The sequence below is a fragment of the Thunnus albacares genome, chromosome 6, assembly GCF_914725855.1.
Source record: "Thunnus albacares chromosome 6, fThuAlb1.1, whole genome shotgun sequence".
Taxonomy (NCBI): domain Eukaryota; kingdom Metazoa; phylum Chordata; class Actinopteri; order Scombriformes; family Scombridae; genus Thunnus; species Thunnus albacares.
In genome coordinates this window covers 10177517-10195712 of record NC_058111.1, presented here as the reverse complement: position 1 = coordinate 10195712, position 18196 = coordinate 10177517, and the positions used below count along the sequence as shown (strand labels likewise).

General features: G+C 39.3%; 1 protein-coding gene across 2 annotated transcripts in view; it reads left to right on the top strand.

The window, feature by feature from the left end:
* The window catches only part of stard13b (StAR-related lipid transfer (START) domain containing 13b), a 71433-nt gene that overhangs the window by 2104 nt on the left and 51133 nt on the right, over nucleotides 1-18196 (top strand). Inside the window, exons 2-4 of one of the 2 annotated variants that reach the window (XM_044354832.1) lie at nucleotides 40-211; nucleotides 10487-11555; nucleotides 17978-18121. In XM_044354832.1, the coding sequence (XP_044210767.1) occupies nucleotides 10590-11555; nucleotides 17978-18121 (1110 nt within the window). In that variant the 5' untranslated portion in view covers nucleotides 40-211; nucleotides 10487-10589. Of the gene's footprint in view, nucleotides 1-39; nucleotides 212-8726; nucleotides 8990-10486; nucleotides 11556-17977; nucleotides 18122-18196 lie in introns of those variants that run through there. The other variant, XM_044354831.1, reaches the window with a different exon arrangement.

Genomic DNA, 18196 nt, shown 5'->3' with positions numbered 1-18196 from the left:
GACTATCTTCATTCTCTCCTCCTCTGTCCTCCTCTGCAGCTGTCACAGTCAACTCCCCTCCTGTTACGGTGTAGCGAGTTGTGGCCGAGCTGGTTAAACACAGTGGCAGAAGATCATTTATGGTGTCACACTGAAATCATGTCACACTCACAGCCTGAGAGATTTACTGCCTTCTCACCTGATTGTTACAGTTTCAGGACTCTCTAGAAAGGTAAGTGAAATGATGCAAAGAATTTCCCTAGATTTCTTAAATTAATTTGTTTTGTTTTATTATGAGCAGAATTTAAAAATACAAAATTTTTGCATTTTGACATTTTGGTACTTTAAGGGATGAAAAATTTAAAAATAGCTTGAAAAACACATGATCACTGTACTGCTCTGGCCTTTGCCTACTTTTGTGTCTGGTTTTGCTTCTCCATCTGTCCCTGTTTTACATTGCTGTCAGGCAGCTCAAGGCACTGTCTGGCATACTGTCGGTTGTGGGGTTTTCCCATGAGAGAGAGTGAGTGTGTGTGTGTGTGTGTGTATAAAGAGGCTGGTGGACGGGGATTAGTACAGCCCCCACTGGGAGGGGTTAGTGTACTCTCGGGCAGATAAGAAAAAAGAGGAGAGTGTTGGCCCCAGGTGCAGAGGAGAAATCTCCTCATAATAGAGAGAGGAGATTAGAGAGGTAAAATCAATTACTGACTTCAGCCTTGTTAACAAGCATTTCAAATAGGGAGAGAGGAAGGAGGAGAAGGGGCTCCGATATATTCTGACACAAAGATTGTTTAGCCTCGTGCAGTAGATTAAGGTTATATTAATTCATTAACACATAGATTAACACATAGATTTTCTGCTCTGCTTTTGGTTTAGTGTCTCTTTTGTTATCCTGTCTTTCTAAGGGACACTGATGGTTTTTACAAATACTTGACATCAAAAATATTCATTTTGCAAACTGTGTTTTAGAAATTTGGAGCTACTTTTTCTACTGTTCCAGCATCTGTTGGTTTCCATTTGTTTCTGTACAGTATGAAAATCAGTTGGCAGACTCTTGGGCGATTCGTCAATGTGCATCAAGGTTGTATTCATTTTTTATTAAAGTTCCACATTGTTGTTAGGTAATGCAGTGCAGACCTAAACTGTATTACCATGCATTGATTATGTAACACTGACAAAATGTAATGCAGACTTGATCTTCACCGTGATGGATTACACAAAGCGTGCACATTTTTAGAGTCTGCTAATGGATTTCCATGCCTCATAGAAATCAGTGAAAACCAATAGGTGCTTGGAACAGCAGTGACAGCACATCCAAAAATCTTAAATTTCAAAGAATTTATTTGAAAATGGCCATCAAAATGTCAAGTGTACATGATTTGTGGAAAGCGTTAACATATTGGTATGATCCTTTTAATATTTTGCACTAGTGAAAGAGAAACCACAGCTGACAGTCAGCTGTGAAGGAGCAGCAATCTGCTCCGGGGCAGCTGTTTTCAAGGCTCCAGATCTCATTCCTAGCAAAGACAAAAGACGAAGCTGACAACTGCTCAGCTTTGATCTCTTCTCTCAATGGGCTAAATAAAAGCAGGATGACTTGTGAATGTTAGTCAGCCCTCCAAATAATGTGGGCTGAATAGGTTTTTCCTCTCATTCTTGTGTTGTCATACATTGTAGTTGAAGGAGTCAGCAAAGTCGCTTCTCAAGTTCAGTCAACCAAAAAGCCACAGGTCCAAATTGTAAGACTATACATGGTCTTTGGTTCACACATGGATGGGATCAATTTTATGCTGCTCAAACTGTGTGTTTAACCAAATGAATAGCCCTGAATAGCCCTGTCATCCTGGCATGTTTTTTCACGTTCCTGGAAGCGAACGTGTTTGTTGTTTAACCCCAGTGGAAGAGTCAAGTGGCATATTTGCATCAGACACTGGATTCAAGCATACCTGTCAATTACACAACTTCACAATCACAACATCAAGACCACAAACCTGCCGTCCTCACCCTCCGCCTCACAACTCAGAGCGGAAGGAATTTACCAGTTGATTGCGAGTGTTGGCAGAGCATGTTGCAGCAGGTGAAGACAGGGGTTGTTGTTGGAGTGAATTAATTTGTAGCTGCTCTCTTGTGTGTAACGGTGACACCCTACTGCCTGGTTCGTTCCTCCGAGGCAATCCTTCGGTCACATGAAAGGCCGAGTTGATTCACCTCTCATCCGTTCATGTATAATCGCAGACATGCTGGGGGAGACAGCCTGTGAAATCGCAGTGTGGTAGTGTAGTTTAACATCGTTTCAGTCGGTGTTTACATCACTCGAAAAAGCATCTCCTTTTCACTAATTGCTTGGGAATGTCCTCACAGCTGTTAAGATTTGGCGTCTTGTTGTGTGGCTGTTGTGTGGTAAACAGCTGGTGTTTGCTGCATGTGTTGTCAAAAAGGGGTATTCTGTGATCCAATGAAATGCCAGGATTTCATGAAGAGGAGGAAGGCCAAAAATATTCGGTCATCCAAATATTCAAACATTTTCTCACAGTTAAAGGAATAAAGTGTTGGCAGTTGTTCATAACTTGTTACCCTGGTATTTGTAAAAGGGTGGTGCGATGATTTGATCCTCTGGGGATACAACATTCTTTCAGTATTTTATCACTTTTTCAAGTGAAGTTTGGATAATTCAGGAATAATTCATTGGTGTTTAAATCTAAATAATTGGATTACCTAAGATAAACAATTAATTTGTGCTTGAAATAGAGTAATAAATCAGCAAGTTTATGCTCTGTTTTTTGCACAAACAACAAATGTAATGCAGATGAAATAAATAATTGTTTTTTTTCCCATTTTTGTACCAGTATCTGTTGGCAAGAAGTAAAAGCTCTCATAGGGTGTTGAAGGAACGGTTGAGATTCTAATAATAACAACAAAATGTCACTGGAGGTGGTCTTAAGATCCTGAACATGGAAACACTTTTTAAATGATGAAACCACATTTGTTTTCTTAGGATGTGTGCATCATTTCCTATTAAACACTCCTCATTACAGATGAAAATATGAACTTGGGGATCCTAGACTATTTTATGGAATTCAATTTTAATTTTGCTTTAAATTTTACACCATAACATTTGGTGACTTTGTCCTCTTAGTGTTTTTTGTGACCCAAATTAGACTTTTACCCCCCCAGTGAAGTTTTAAACACAGCAAAGATCTCAAAAGTGAAATCCTCATCATTCTTGGCTTCATCATCTGGGTGAAGTGCAGCTATTAAACAGCTGCTCTATTCTGAAAAACACTTTTTTCTACTCATACATCTTTTCGTATTATGACCAGAGAGAAAATATGCTGAAATATGCTGGATTTCTGTGAGATCATGTCCATATCCTATACTAGTCCTATTTGATTTGATTGGTCACAGAGACAATATATGAAAACATGTTTCAAACACTAAAAGGACTTTATTTCTGACAAGAACTAAATAGTGACACAGTATGAGCGGTAGGAAAATACAGGCCATTATGTTTGTGCACACAACAACTCTGTGATGAGTTGATCAGCCCTTGAGATAGAGACAAAGTGGGACTGCAGAGAGAAGTGATAATGCAGAACATCTGCCTATGGTCTGTGGTATGCTGGGAATTCGTAGGGGAGTTGAAAAGCAGCAGAGATATTGAGTTAGACTGTGGTATTGCTGGAATGTTTTCAAATGATGTTTACGTTTTGTATTGTACTCGTCTGTTTCCCACAGCTGGGTATGGTTCATGTTACATAATAGTGCTACATGCAACATTATCATAAAGCATAAAAAAACACTCATATTAAATTCTGATGCTTTCACAAACACTATCCTTAGAAATAAATGCAGCATGTTGTGATTTTTATCGCAGTATAGCAGGAGCAGATAAAACTTATCGTCCGTACTGTAGATGTACTTGAACGCTGTCTTCATGTCATCACAGTGTTTGTTGTCTTAACAGACTCACTCTTGTTCTGTGCAGCAATAACATGTTGCGTTGCTGGCAGGCAAAACCTGTGACCATACAGCCACATGTTTCAGCAACACAGCTGGCTCCATTCTTTTCCCCTCACTTTAATCTTACCATGCCATGTGGAGACCACAGACACTTCAGTACGTCTGCCCCGTCTTGACAGCCGTGTTGATACCGCTGATAAGGGAAAGAGGGAGAGAGGAGATGGCTGTAGAAACGACAGCGCATTATGTGTTTCTCCACCTACACTGTAAAACTATTTCACAAGCCATAATCCATTCAGTGGTTGGTTATAAAGCAAATGAAGGTTTTGGTAAAATGAATGTACAGAAACATATAATCATTTGAACCATTTCAATATTTCAGTGTGACTTTCTTTATTTGAATAATGATCATTTATTTTTTATTGTTGTACTGATGCAGTGAGCACACACTGCTGATGTCTTTATGCTCAACACATTCACACATTCCTCTGTTAGTTATTATTGTCAGTCTCTTTTGCTTTAGCAGGCAGTTAGCAGAGATTTCTGTCATTAAGTGTGGTAGTGAATATAGGTAAAGTGTACTCCAGCGATGAATGTTGCACTTTCATGCTTTCTCCTGAGTGTCAGATTGAAAAAGGATTGTTCGCAGTTATACGTGAACATATGTTGACTTTTATTCCGTAATATGACTCATCTCCATAAAATGTTGGATCCTACATTTCCCATAATGTATATTGACAACATCTTTTGGTAGAAACCCCATCTTTTAAAAGAATTGTCTTTCAAACTCAAAATTTCACCAGATCTTATAATAATTTATTTTATATGAATTCCCCAAAGTAAATATTACTTAAGTATATTGTCTTAAATATATTCAAGTGAAATATAATGCCATCAGGTTACGGACTAAATATACAACTTTCAAACATGTACAGTAAAAAAAGCTCTATAAGCAGTTCTAATGTCAAATTGAGTAAGTGTAAGTCTGAACATCTAGTTAATTTGCAGCACTGAGGTGTCTTGAGTATTTTTACAGTGTATCAGGTGGCTGTGTGTACTCAGCTGAAATATCTTGCACAAGCTTGAGTCAGTATGTTGCTCATGTCAAACTGTCATATTTTGCATGATTTAAAATGAGAACAAAATCTAAAAATAGAAATAAATGTGTTTAATGGATTCGATTTTGTACCAAAAAGCATACATTTGTAGACTGTTTTTGAGAGTAATAATTCATCGAAAGAGTATTTTGTACCCCCAGGTGTTGCAATTCCTTTGTGATTGGGTCATGAACTCTGTCATTTTCAATCTCTTACACTCTTCCAGCTGAATTGAATGGTGAACAGACTGGGAAATTATAATCTTTATCGCTCTGTAAATCAGCCAAAAGCAAACAGTAATATCCTCTTACACTCACATTTGCTTCTTTCTGGAGGGGTTTGCACTGAGCTACTCCGCCTGTTGAGGATCTGCGTCCGGGCCTTGGTATGCCTGCCATCTCTGGCAGTTTGCTTTGGCAAGCTGTCCACGTCCCCCCAGTCCTGTCTTGACATAGTTGACATAGCGGTGATCTGCAGCGGGAAGTTGCTGCAGATTGTTCACTAGCAGCAGAAAAAAAAACAAAACCTTGGCTTGTTTCCATTTAATTTGAAACATCTTTATGACTGTATAGTTCAAAAGTAACATTGAGAATCGATAACGAGGAGATGAAAGTTTTTATTCCAGGCTGACATTGACACACAGGCAGACACATGTTAATTTGCAAATATAGATATACTTTGTGTTTGAGAGTCATATTAGTCATAGTATAAAGTCCAAACCACAAGTTTTCCTTAAAAGCCTTTAGACATTGTACAACATACGACTTCCTCTATCCTTAGACCCGCAGTGTGGATAAGGACAAACACCAAAAAACAAACAAACCAAGAAGAAGTGGGAGGAGGGATCCCTCTTCCAGTACGGTCACACATTCAGTTGATGTTGTACATACAGAGTGGACAGACATAACAATACTAAAATTACAATATGGACAAACAGATTGAAGATATAGTGCAAACAAATATGAAGATTATGGATCAAAGAAGATGTTAGACAGCTTCCAGGAGCCACCAAACACTGGTTGGACCTGGACCATAAAACCACCTGACCCACGAAAGCTTTTGTTTTATTAAAAGCAGGGTAAACATCCTTTAAAGTTTTTTTATTTATTTTAGAGGTTTTTGGTAATTAAGCATAAATACTTCGAAGCATTTTCCATTTTTTCATGGAAATATTGCACCTTCAAGTTGATCGAAAATGTGTGATGTAAATTTATATAGATACGGTCTTAAAACATGCTGATTTAGAATATCCAACTTCAACCAAACAAGACTTGGGATCTTATAAAAGACTTGACATAACATACAAAAAACTGCAGGACAAAATCTTTCAGCTGTGCTAGTGACAGTTTCCTTTTTTATTTCGACCTTCTTTCTCATGTGGAAGCAAAGTGGGGTTTTTTTTTGCAGGGACACCAACAAGGCTGTTTTTTTCTTTTTTATTTATCAGCGCCAGGGGCAGACAGGGCCTCTCAGGTTAGCTTGTGAGAACATCCAGCTGCGTTTGAGCCGGACCGTTCTCACTCCCAGTGGCCTTGGACTGTTCACCTCCGCAGCTCAGATAGATCGGGCAGAGAAAAAGCTGCTATTCATTAAATTCAGCCAAGCTGGTGTTTCCCAAAAAATTTTCACTGTAAGAGCCAGCACAGGGGACAGACACTTTCTCTTTCTCTCTGTTCCTCTCTGGCACTTTTTGTTTTGTTGTCACTTGCAAAGAAATTGTCCTGTCTTGTTTCCAATTCATTTAACACAGCTCTGTGACTGTAATTTAAAAAGCTGCTTTCAGAATTATCATGTATTGATCTCTCTCTGCTGCTCTCATGCACTCTTACTGTCTCTTCCACTCTTTTTGTTTGATTTGTCATCTTTCTAAGAAGTCCACAGCACGTTTTCTGCCAGTTGCTCCATAGATTTCAAAACCTCAATCAATGATTTTAATGAGTTAACTTGTTTTGATCATATAAACTGATTTAAACATGTTTTGGTTGTCAGAAATTATTCTGATCAAGTTATTCTACTTGCCTAGTTGAATCAAACCTCAGCCAAAAGTCAAACCTATTGCATGCCTTCAGTAACCTTTCCATATAACCATTCACACAATAGGAGAAATGTAAACACAGATACCCAACAAGGACATCAGGAATGTCACTCACTCCGAACAAAAGATCAGGAAACATTAAAAGTTTGCACACATACACCTTATCTCTCTGTCTAAACAGTGGATTTATTGCTGTCGAATTGCTTCTGTGTCAGGAATGAATAATTGTAAGGTTTAAGGAGAATTCTAAAATGTATATCAAAATAATTCTCCCTCTTTCATTTCATTTAGTTTGCCAGATAATTCAGTGTATTGTTCAGTACAGAATATCTTCTCTTTGGTTGTGTGTAGTTGTCATTGTCCGAAGCGGGACAATGATTCATTGATGGGGACATTTATTTAGAATGCGCATGTATTTACAGCGTAGGGCGGAGGCTGAAGAATACTTGTAAAAACCAAAAACAGGAGGAAACTTTGAAACATTGTTGAGAAAGAATCTCAGCCATGGGCAGATTTCAAAGTATTTTGTGAATGAGAGGAGTCAGTCAGTGCTCATTTTCTCCCCCCTGGCCAGAGGTCAAACTAAGTCCAAGTGTTGATTTGTGACCATGGCTTCACCACTTCACTCCTGGTGAGGAGATTGAATGAAGGAGTGAAGAAACAAACAAATGAATGCACGAGTGAACGAAGCCCCCTCATTGGTATAAAATCAAGGACAATTTACAGAGTGTGAACTCAGAAATTCTTTCTGCAACCCTCCTGTCCTATCAGGCAACCCAGGGGCAGCATAAACAAGTCCTCAGCCAATGCACAAGCAAACGCTCAGACATGCCCCTTACATGTCTACTCCCCATACTCATCTCTCACTTTCACTTTTACTCACAATCCATACATGTGCTATACTTCATGTGGCTCTTCTGTTTATTACATGTATTTTTTAACTCACACGGTATCACAAAAGGACTTTTGTTTACTAAGGAAAAATTTGGCTTTAATTTCCAAGGTGGTGGGTTGTTTTTGCTTCGTATTTTTGCATGTGTTGATTTTGATTTTGTTGTTGAAATGTCATTTTAAAAAAAATACAAATCATATTCTTGATCATGTCTGGTTGTTCAAGTTCAGTTTTTTTCTTTTTCAGTTTCTGACAAGGTGTGAGTAAAGTATCAATGAAGAGAACTTTGCCTTAACATACCAGGAAGCATCCTTTCATTTCATGATTTATAATGTGACTCCTACACTGCAGATTGGCTCACTGTCTAATACAGACTCATTACTGGCAATTTTTAGTGTTGAATAAAAACTTGAGGAAACATGCTTTAGGTTTCAGTTCAGCATCGAATCCTCCTGCAAAAAATATCATCTTATATCTGTAATATGTTCCAGTAAATCATTGTGCTTCACAGCTTTCCCCTTTTACTTGAAAGCATTCCTCAGCCCGGTGTTTGGAAGCGATAGGTCATGGCTGCGGTTCATCTTGCTTCTGCACTGCTCGGCCCGTGAAGCCAACCATTCCTCACAGCCTGTTTGTGAGGGCTGGTAACCCATTTCACCTTGTTCTTTTAGAGTGCCAACTACTCCTGCTCTCCCCCACCACCCACCCCTCTCCCTCCTTTCTCCTCCCCTTTCTATCTCCCAACAAGTACACATTCTCCCTGCTCTTACGCATATTCTGAATGGTTCAGTCTCTGCTGGCTGAACGCTCCTGCAGCCCCCCTGGGGAAGCTAGAGGAGGAGGGGGTGATAGCTGTGATGACAAGCTTGCCTTTTAGCAGAATAGGCCTATGGGGACATAAGTGTGGCTCTGCAAGGGGCTGTCCAACCTTCTGTCTCTGTTAGTAACAAGCCTCACTGCCACTATTTTGCCATGATCTCAGTGACACTGCTTGGACGACACAGACGACTATTTTCCACTCAGCAGGTGAGTCTTTTGTTTTGTTTTCCACTAAAGCTGACTCAGTGATGACTGGTATCAGCTTATATACAAACAAATGATAACTCTCAATTTCTCTCTTCTTATCTAGAGGAGTTAAGACAGTTATTCTATAGTTTGTTTTGTATGAGAGAAGACTTGTTCAGGACTTTTCTGTTGAAATTCAACACTGGATGCTTTTTTTCACTCTTCTAAATAAGTTGTGGTCTTGGGAGTCAACACTTCGAGTTCATTTTCACTCTCTGACTTCTTCCCTTCATTTAAATCTGCTCAGCATTCATTTGAGAATAATGAGACCTTCTTTGCATAGTGTTTTTTAAAAGAGGGGTTTCTTGGAGGGAACCCTAATCTCCTGTACACTCACTTCACATTCACCATGTAGGGACAGGTTTTACAAGAGCCACTATACAGTATTTCATCCACTTATTATGTAGTTTTGTCATGTTGTATGGAGTAGGTAATACATACATGCTGCATACATGATTTTCCAGCTTTCCATCTTGCGTGTCAGATTAGTCCCAGTTAGATTTTGTCCTTGTCTGAGTTTGCTTTATCTGCTTGTGTCCTAAAAGCAAACAAGTGTGTTTGCTTGCATGTGTGTATGCATGTTTGTGTGCGCGTGGGTGTGTGTCAAGTGTCTCAAGGCCATGGTAAAGGCCCTGCCAACTGTAGCTTTCTCACAGAGACAGAAGATATCTATGTTTGCAAAAATCATACAAATGAACTTTATGTATCTGCATAGCAAATGTTATAAAATGCCCTGAAGTATTATTTTCTAGAAGAATTTCTGGTCCATCCATACAATCAAGTGTTTTTCTGTTGAAAAGAAGAGTGGAAAAACATGTTGTTTGTGATAAACAGGTACAAACAACATTTGTGGTAGGTTATGTTTGTTTTGGATGTTTCTGGTTCAGTTGCACTGTCTGAAAACATCTCCTGAGGAAAGTCTTTGTGGTTGAACAAGCTGATAATCATCTGAAACAGCACAATAATGGAAGTGTTTGTTTTTCCATGTGTAGTTCGGATGTATCGCATCTGTCCAAGGTGTGTTTTAAAGAAGGGCTTAATGAAGGGGTGAGTGGGATGTTAACCACAGTGGACCAGGGACATCTTCTGTCCTGATGAATGGTGTAGTGCATAGTAAATCACTGACTGGGGAAGAGCAGTCAGATTCCTCTGTGCAGTGATGTCACCACGATCAGGGGTGAAACAGATCCAGACTTGAACGGCTCAGCCTGAGCCAGATGTTCAATTTCACAGCAAACTCTTTGCTGGATGGCACGTACTCAGAGCGGTTCAGAGCTGGATTTAAAAGCTTTATATCAAACTTTGTGTCTCTACTGAGATTTTGATCTTCACAGGACACAGAGGCTTACAGAAACACGTGAAGAAGTATGTATAGTCCATCTTGTTTTACTTTTGTTGTGGTTTCTATGCTTATCACATGTATCACATGCCATTCACGTATTTTCATTCCTGTTTCAGGTTGTCTGAGTCTCTTGGATAGAACATGGCCCTCCGATACATCAAGCACAAGTACTTGTGGATATATGTTTTAAATTATGAGAAACTGTAGAATAAAACAACAATGGAGATTCCACCTGTGGTGAATTTGGAGGGACATCAGTCTTGGACAGATTTAGGATCACACATATTGTCCACACAGGAGGTGTCTTCAGAAAGCTCTGCTCTCTCAGCTAATGGCTCACCAGACCACAGAGGGAATGATAGCCTCCCTGAAGGCCAGAGCTGCTTGCCGTTGGAGCCAGATCACGATGTAGCCAAGCTGAAGCAGAGTTCTGTTTGTGTTGGTCATAACAACATTGAATTTGTAGAGGCTGCGTGCCTTCGGGTGCCTGAACAAGTGTCAGTCATTCCTGGGGATGCACCTCTGGACCTGAGCCCACTGGCCTCCACTCAGCTTCATGAAGAAGGTTTTGTGTCCACATCACCTTGCACCAGTGAGGACTGCTGTAGCAACTTAACACTTCCTGTTCCTGGCACAAAAGAACAGTGTGACCAGGTGCTTCATCCAGGTCAGACAGCAGATTTAAACTGTGAATGTGTAAAAACAGACTTCAAGAAGTTAGAGACAAATGGTCATGTCATTTTAAGTCCAGAGGACCCATGCATGACCCCCAATCTGGACTCCTCACCTACCCTCACTGTCACTGAGACTGTACCTGACTCTAGCCGGAGAGTCCTGGATCTGCCACGCATTGTGAAACACAAACCGAGCTCCATCACCTTCTCAGACTACAGCAACCACCACACTTTTATCAATGAGAGCTCTGACGACGGAGAGTCTTCACAGGAGGAGGAAGAGGAGGAGGAGGAGGAGGAGGATGATGATCATGGTGATGGTGATGATGATGATGATGAAGATGTGTTCCCAGAGCTTCCTCAGAATAAAGAGCTCCTTGTCAATCACAGACACAGGAGCAATGGCAAAGACAACCCAAAGAGGAGAGGTGCTGTGAGTGAACAAGCAGAAATTGATCACATGGGCCGCAGCTGTGGTTATGAAGCAGAAGAGGAGACCAGCAGTAAGGAGGTATGCTGCATAACTATTCACTAGTGCCACTGCATTGATATTCATATTTTATCTCATGTCAAGAAACTAGAGGCACTGACTTATAAGCAAAGCAAGTTTATTTTTATAGCACCATTCAAACACAGAGGGATTTTAAAACAAAGGTTAAAACATGTAAGAATGCCTTTTCTTTACATGTGATGTCTTACATTTCACAATATCTCAAAAACCATGTGCCTCCATCATGTCCATTTATGACAAGAAACATCCAAGAACCACATGTCTGTAGGTAAATTAATCACATGTGCCATGGTGTTTGAAGTGAGCTAAAAACATGAATTGTCTTTCACATATTTCATATATATTCACACAAGTGAAAATAAAATGAAATAAATGAACACAGTAACAGATAAAGTAATAAATTGCCCCAAATTCAATTAAGGAAATTAACTTTTTTTTTTTTTTTTGCTTTGTACTGTTTGTTGTTGTGCTGTTGTATGTTTTGATTGTGTTGGACTACGGATGTAAATTAGCTTCAAGCTAACTCCGATGCAGTGCATCTTTAATGTTTAAAACTGCACACTGTACCAATCAATAAATCAGATCAGAAAAATGCTGCAGAGAAAATTAATAAATTAAAGGCACTTGAAAAAACACAGATATAGAAATCCAAAGAACTTTGTAAAAAAAAAAAAAAAAAAAAAAAAAAGGATTTTCAGTGGCACCGTCTATGGTCCGTACAAGGAAAAGACCAGAGTGTAAATGTCCATATTTGCCAGCTTCAAGCAGCTGACATCATTACACTGTGAGATAATGCATAGTTGGTATAAGAATGTAGGAGTATAATGACTTCACATTTGTTCTGGTGAAACACAGATCCAGAAGGAATGCAAACAGCTTCTGCTTTCTCTCCACTCCCTCAGTAGGCAGCGGTGTTTTGACAGAGCCCATTGCAGCTCGTATTAGCACTGAACTTAGCCTTCCATTACTGAACGGCTCCCTTTTCTCCAGCAAGTCAAGGCACATTTCAGTCTCCTTTTCACACAACCTTTACCCCGACCTTGGTTGCAACCTTCCTGTAACCCCTCATCCCTTCTTTTTATTGCCCTTTTAAAGTCTCATACGGACATTTATGAATATGTTCACTGTTAGATATGTTTTCCGTTACCACTGGAGGGAACATGTCCAATTGCACATAACTGTCATGCTTTTCCAAACAGTCCGCAGATAATAGCGCACATGTAAACGGCTGTTGGAGATTAGCCTCTCTGTCTGTCGGTTGGGTAAGTTGTTGAGGTAATGCTGCTGCTTTATGTGCAGAATGACACTCTGCTCTGAATAGGTTGTTTTGGAGAACAGTGGAAGAATGTATGGAATCCAGGGAGCCTGTTGTAAATATTATCAAAAGACAGCAGGTCAGTGCTTCTCATGCCGTCACGCCAGATGCTGTGTTATCATATGGTCTGTGATGTGGGCATCACTGTAAGAAAGACTCAAATTACATGTGACAAGCTGCCATTGATTTCACATGAAAATATTAGTGAAAAGAAGCTGTTTTTCCTCAACTACTTATCACTTCACTGTGCTTTCTTTTTTTCCATATGACTCCATATATACAGACATACAGACACAAAGATTATCCACTCACCAACAATCTCTGCATAAAAAGATTGCTTGAGCTGCACCCAAAAGTCAAATAATTATACTAAAGCAGAATAATTAGGGCATTAAGACCAGTATTTATCATTAACGAGCACATATGTTTTTATTATTCATGAACAACCTCAACAATCCAAAGTATGATATTACAAATACAAAAGTATGCAATTTTGAACAGCATATGAATGCAGTTGTTAGCATTAACCATATGAGGGCACTATATGCATAGAGTTTCCAAAGTGTGTCTTCTCATGACTCCCCCCTGCCTGCATCATTTTGGTAATCTGTGACCGAATGCCCCTAAAAATACACATCTTTCTTTACCTATCCTTTCCATTCTGCAGATACAGAATGACTGTGTTCAGTTGCTGTTCTGCATCGCAGGATATTAAGAGTGTAATTTATTCCTCGAAGTAGCCAGGTAGCCGTTGCCCTTTCGCATGACCGGCTGATACATTTGGATACCTCCATGGTGATCTCTGGCACTCTCTGTGGGTGGCACAGACTAGGCACCGAGCCCAGAGCTCACACACTTAACTCCTCATTTCCATGTCAAAGCCGCCATGTTGGTGTTCACAATGTGGCCAATTTGCGCTGATAAAGTTATAGTCAGCTCACATTTTGTTGTCCCCAGAAGATAACATTAATGCATTTATCTAAAGGATTGACTCATACCAGCCCAGTTGCCATGGTGTGAGGACTTCACACAATTGACGGGGCCGGATCGAGGAGAAAGGCACGAAGAGATGAATCAAGGGTAGTGTCTCACTTGAGCGTCAAGCCTTCTCTGGAATTTGTCTCATTCTAAGTAGAAGTGCCCACATTCCTGAACAGCACCTTGTGGGGATGTCACTGAAAAGAGACAGTGTGAATGTGTTCCAGATTTGGCTCGAGCATGTGCCAGAATGAGGCATCTGTTTCTTGCATTTGTGTTTGTCTGACTCCGGGGGTTAATTAGGAGTCCGGCTCACAAGGTCTTCAGCATCCTTCATTTCCTTTTCTTATACAAAATACGTTTTCAGTGATTTTCCTGCAGGCTGGAAGAAATATTTTGGGTTTTTTTTTTTCTTCCACTTGATCTGAGGAGGAACAAATGTCTTTTAACTCCATGATCTCCAACTTTTTTTTAGCTTGTGAACCCATGACACAAAACGAGTCTACTTGTGACTGCTCGTCATCACTTACAAGTCATGACAAGTTCATTTATATCATTTTCTAGTCCAGAAGTAAAATTATTCAGTAATTTGCAAGACAGAAAATTGTGATTAGAGGGAAGATTGAAAAATAAGCATAACTTTGTGGAGCATGAATTGATTTTTTTCAAATGTTTTCATTCATGGGCAACCAGTTTAATTTATCTTGTGAAAAGATATGCTTCACTTATCAGTTATGGCTACATAGCTGATCTCAGGATGATAAAGAAAACTTTGTTGTGTCATGTGTTGTAAATTAATCTCATCAAGAGAAATACACTCTTAAATACGCACTCATCAAATTACACATATTAAATAAAATAATAGAATTCATGCATCTTTACTGTACTAGGAATTTGAGACTATCTTGTCCTTAATCTGTGATGAATGTGATATACAGCTCCCCGGAGAATATTTTGGAAGAAAGAAAACTGTAAAAGTATGTGGGAGGATTTTCCCGGATTCACTGTTCATTTTCTTTCTTTGAACTGGAAGCACAAAGCTTACATGGAAAGAAATGTTCAGGCAACAATTCATCTACATTACTCTTGTCCCGCTTCTGTTGTACCTATAGGGTGAACTCTAGCATGCAGGACACAGTTTTTCTGTTTTCTGGAATGGTCACAACATTTTACTGGTCAGTTTTAAGTTGTGACAGCAACTAATGCAAAATATGAAAATAAGTGAGAGCCTTTTAATGTGTTTGACAGACACAGAGGATTATGCTGTCTAAACATAATGATCCCATGTCAAACGTTTTACGATCCCTGCAGCACCACACTTGGAAGGCAGGGCACAGCAGAGAAGGGAAGCTTTTTTTTTCCTCTCTCTGACCCCAGGTGACTCCTCAGGCCTCAGAGGTCAGCAGGGGATTGTCCAGATTTACGTAGGTCATTCCTCTGGGATTGAGTGGAAAAAGGAACTTTCTCCCAGTACTGGGTCAGTCAGCTGACCCTGGGTGGTCAGCAGGGTGAATGGACCGTCTGGTGTCTGGTCCCTTAATTCCACTGAGTTTAGGTCAAATGCAAGTAAATATTAACTGTCAGTGCCTACATTTGTATATAATTGTGATGTACGGCTTCATGGAGAATTATCTTGACATGTTTATGTTCCCAACTAAAGAAAAGCATAATAATTACTGCACAAATGTGAAATTATGAGGTATTTACAAAGGAGCGTTACTAACTAAACTCACAAGACTGTGATTTCTTAATCTGAATGGTATTTTTCTGTTGCTGAAAATAAACAAGTCTATCGATTGACATTAGAAACATTTTCTAATTAAGTCACAAGGATGGCCTGTCCTCATTTAAACTCAAATTATTTCTGTTCTCTATCTTGTAGTGACAGAGTATCTCATTTATTTTCAGATATTTCAAAACTTTATCAAAACCCTTCTGACAGGGACCGCACTCTGTCACACACATTGTGGCAGTTTCCCATTAAGACATTTATTGACCCATCCCTTCAATGAAATGTTTGTGCATTGAGAGGCGTAATGTTATCATGGAAAAATGATTCAGAAGTGACTGACAGTAACGGGTTCAGTCTCAGGTTTTTAGTTTATTTGCAGGAAATGAATTGATGGTTTTGTTGTTCTGGGTTTGTTTTGATGGTTGTGGGTGATGGTCTCTCCTGGGTTTTTTATATTTCCTTCCAGCTCATTTTTCAAATTGAAGTGAAGGCATTCAACATCAGGGAACTGTTGATTGTAGAAGCACATGGACGTACTGTAGCTGTCTGTGATGTTGTCTACAAGTTTCTGAATGGACAGTTTGAAGCTTAGAGTTGGGTTTATTACATGCAGTAACAGAAGTTTAGGAGTTGTCTTGAGATGACAGTCTTAACCTGTTTTAGATATTTACATTATATACAATATGGGGTGGCTGTGATTAGTTAGGGTTCAGGAAGAGCATCAGAAATATATATAATATAAATGTCACATCTCTGATGCAAACTGCAGTTTGTGTGAAGATCCGGGTTTAGTTTTTTTTTTTTTTGATAACCTTGAGAACTTTGTTCTTTTATTTGTTGGATGAAGTGGTGAACTGGGTCTTTCTTGATCCAAAAAATGGCCAAATATCTCTGCTGACCTTCCTAACATACAATCTTAAACTTCCTGCAGCAACCGTGTTCCTTCCAGGTCATCCATGATGTTACTACTGTGTCAAAAGTTGCTGTCACCTACTCCAGAAAATCCAATCCTCAATGGTTTCTGCAGTGGTGTTGTCGAAGAGTATGTCGCATGTGATCCTCTTCATGTCTCATGTCAGAAACACGTACACACATACATATACTGACATCTCCTCTCTCTCTGTCAGCCCGACTCCTGCTCAGGTTGCAAAACAAAAATGTTAATTTATGCTCTGGTGACTGAGGTGTATCCTGCTGATTTATGAGGCTAGACCTCCAGATCCTCAGACACAGCTCATGTCTGTGTGAGGATGGTCTATTTATATACACTGAGTGTCTGGGGAACAGTGAAAGCCAGTGCAGGGAATTCCATCATGCTCCGTATGGCACACATGTCTGGAGCCCTTCTCCTTTGCTCTTTCACCCCGGGAAGCGGCTGAACAGATCACATTTCCATGTGTGGCAGCAGTGTTGTCCACTGATGTAGCATCTGCAATTTACAAGACACTTTTTTTGGATTTGCTGGCAACTCTTGTTTGAGTTTATCACTGTGTAGTAAATTGAGTACATTGACTAGCTTTCCTGAAAGCTCTCATGTGTTAAATAAGCCCGGCAGGGATGACAGGCAATTACTTCACTAACTAATGAGCCAAATTTTACTTGTGATTTCAATTACTCTTACTGCAGGTTTGAAAGTCAGATTTAAAAAATTCATTTTTGATTATGATGAAGTTCAGCTCAAGCATGTAATTAAGATGCAAAGCAGATTTGATGAAGTGTAAGCGGCTCAACTTGACATTAACCTCAAATTACGCCTGAAAACTCCTGTGTGTGGTACTATGAGTGTGTGGTTAGAGGACATTTGTGAAACTTTTTGTGTAGTGTGTGTAGGTGTGTAGTCTACCTGAAAGTGTGTGTGTGTGTGTGCTTTATCTATGTATGTAGTTGAATAAGAAAGTTTAAGAATAAAGCAATTTTCTTTTATTGTTGCTGCTGATTGTAAGTTTGCATGATGTAAAAATGCTAAAATTTTGTGAAAAAATCTGAAAATATCAGAATATTAAAATTTAAAATACAAATATGAAAACCTGGATAAAATAAGACCCACCAATTATATGAAAATGTCACCATTTTAGGTAAAAGCTGAAAATGTGGTTCAAATAAAACAAAAATTGTGTTGAGTACTGCAATTGTTGCAATTGTTTAAAAAAAATGAGATTAAAACAAGACATAATTTTATTCTTGATGTATTATATTTGAAAAATAATAATAAAAAAATAAAATTTAAAATAATAATAATAATTTTGCTTCAATGCAAAACTTTTGCTCCCCTTAAAATTAGGTTAAAACAAGACCCAAAAAAATTGTTAAAAATACAGAATTTCACTCAATGTGACTAAACTTTGATAGCAGGGGTAGTTTTTTCTTCTTACCCCAGTACCTCTATATCACCCACAGGAGTCTCCGCAGGTCAGGTCTCCCTGGTCGGAGTCAATAAACCAGCTGATGAGGAAGCTGGACCAGCTTAATCTGGACATAGAGGAGGCTCTGAGTGCAAGCTCCTCCCCTTCTGACACACCCAGCACCACCCGCAAGAAACAGGTGAGAATATGTTCACTGAACATGATAATATACTAATCTTACTTATTAACAGTTCCACAGGGGTTTGGTCCATTG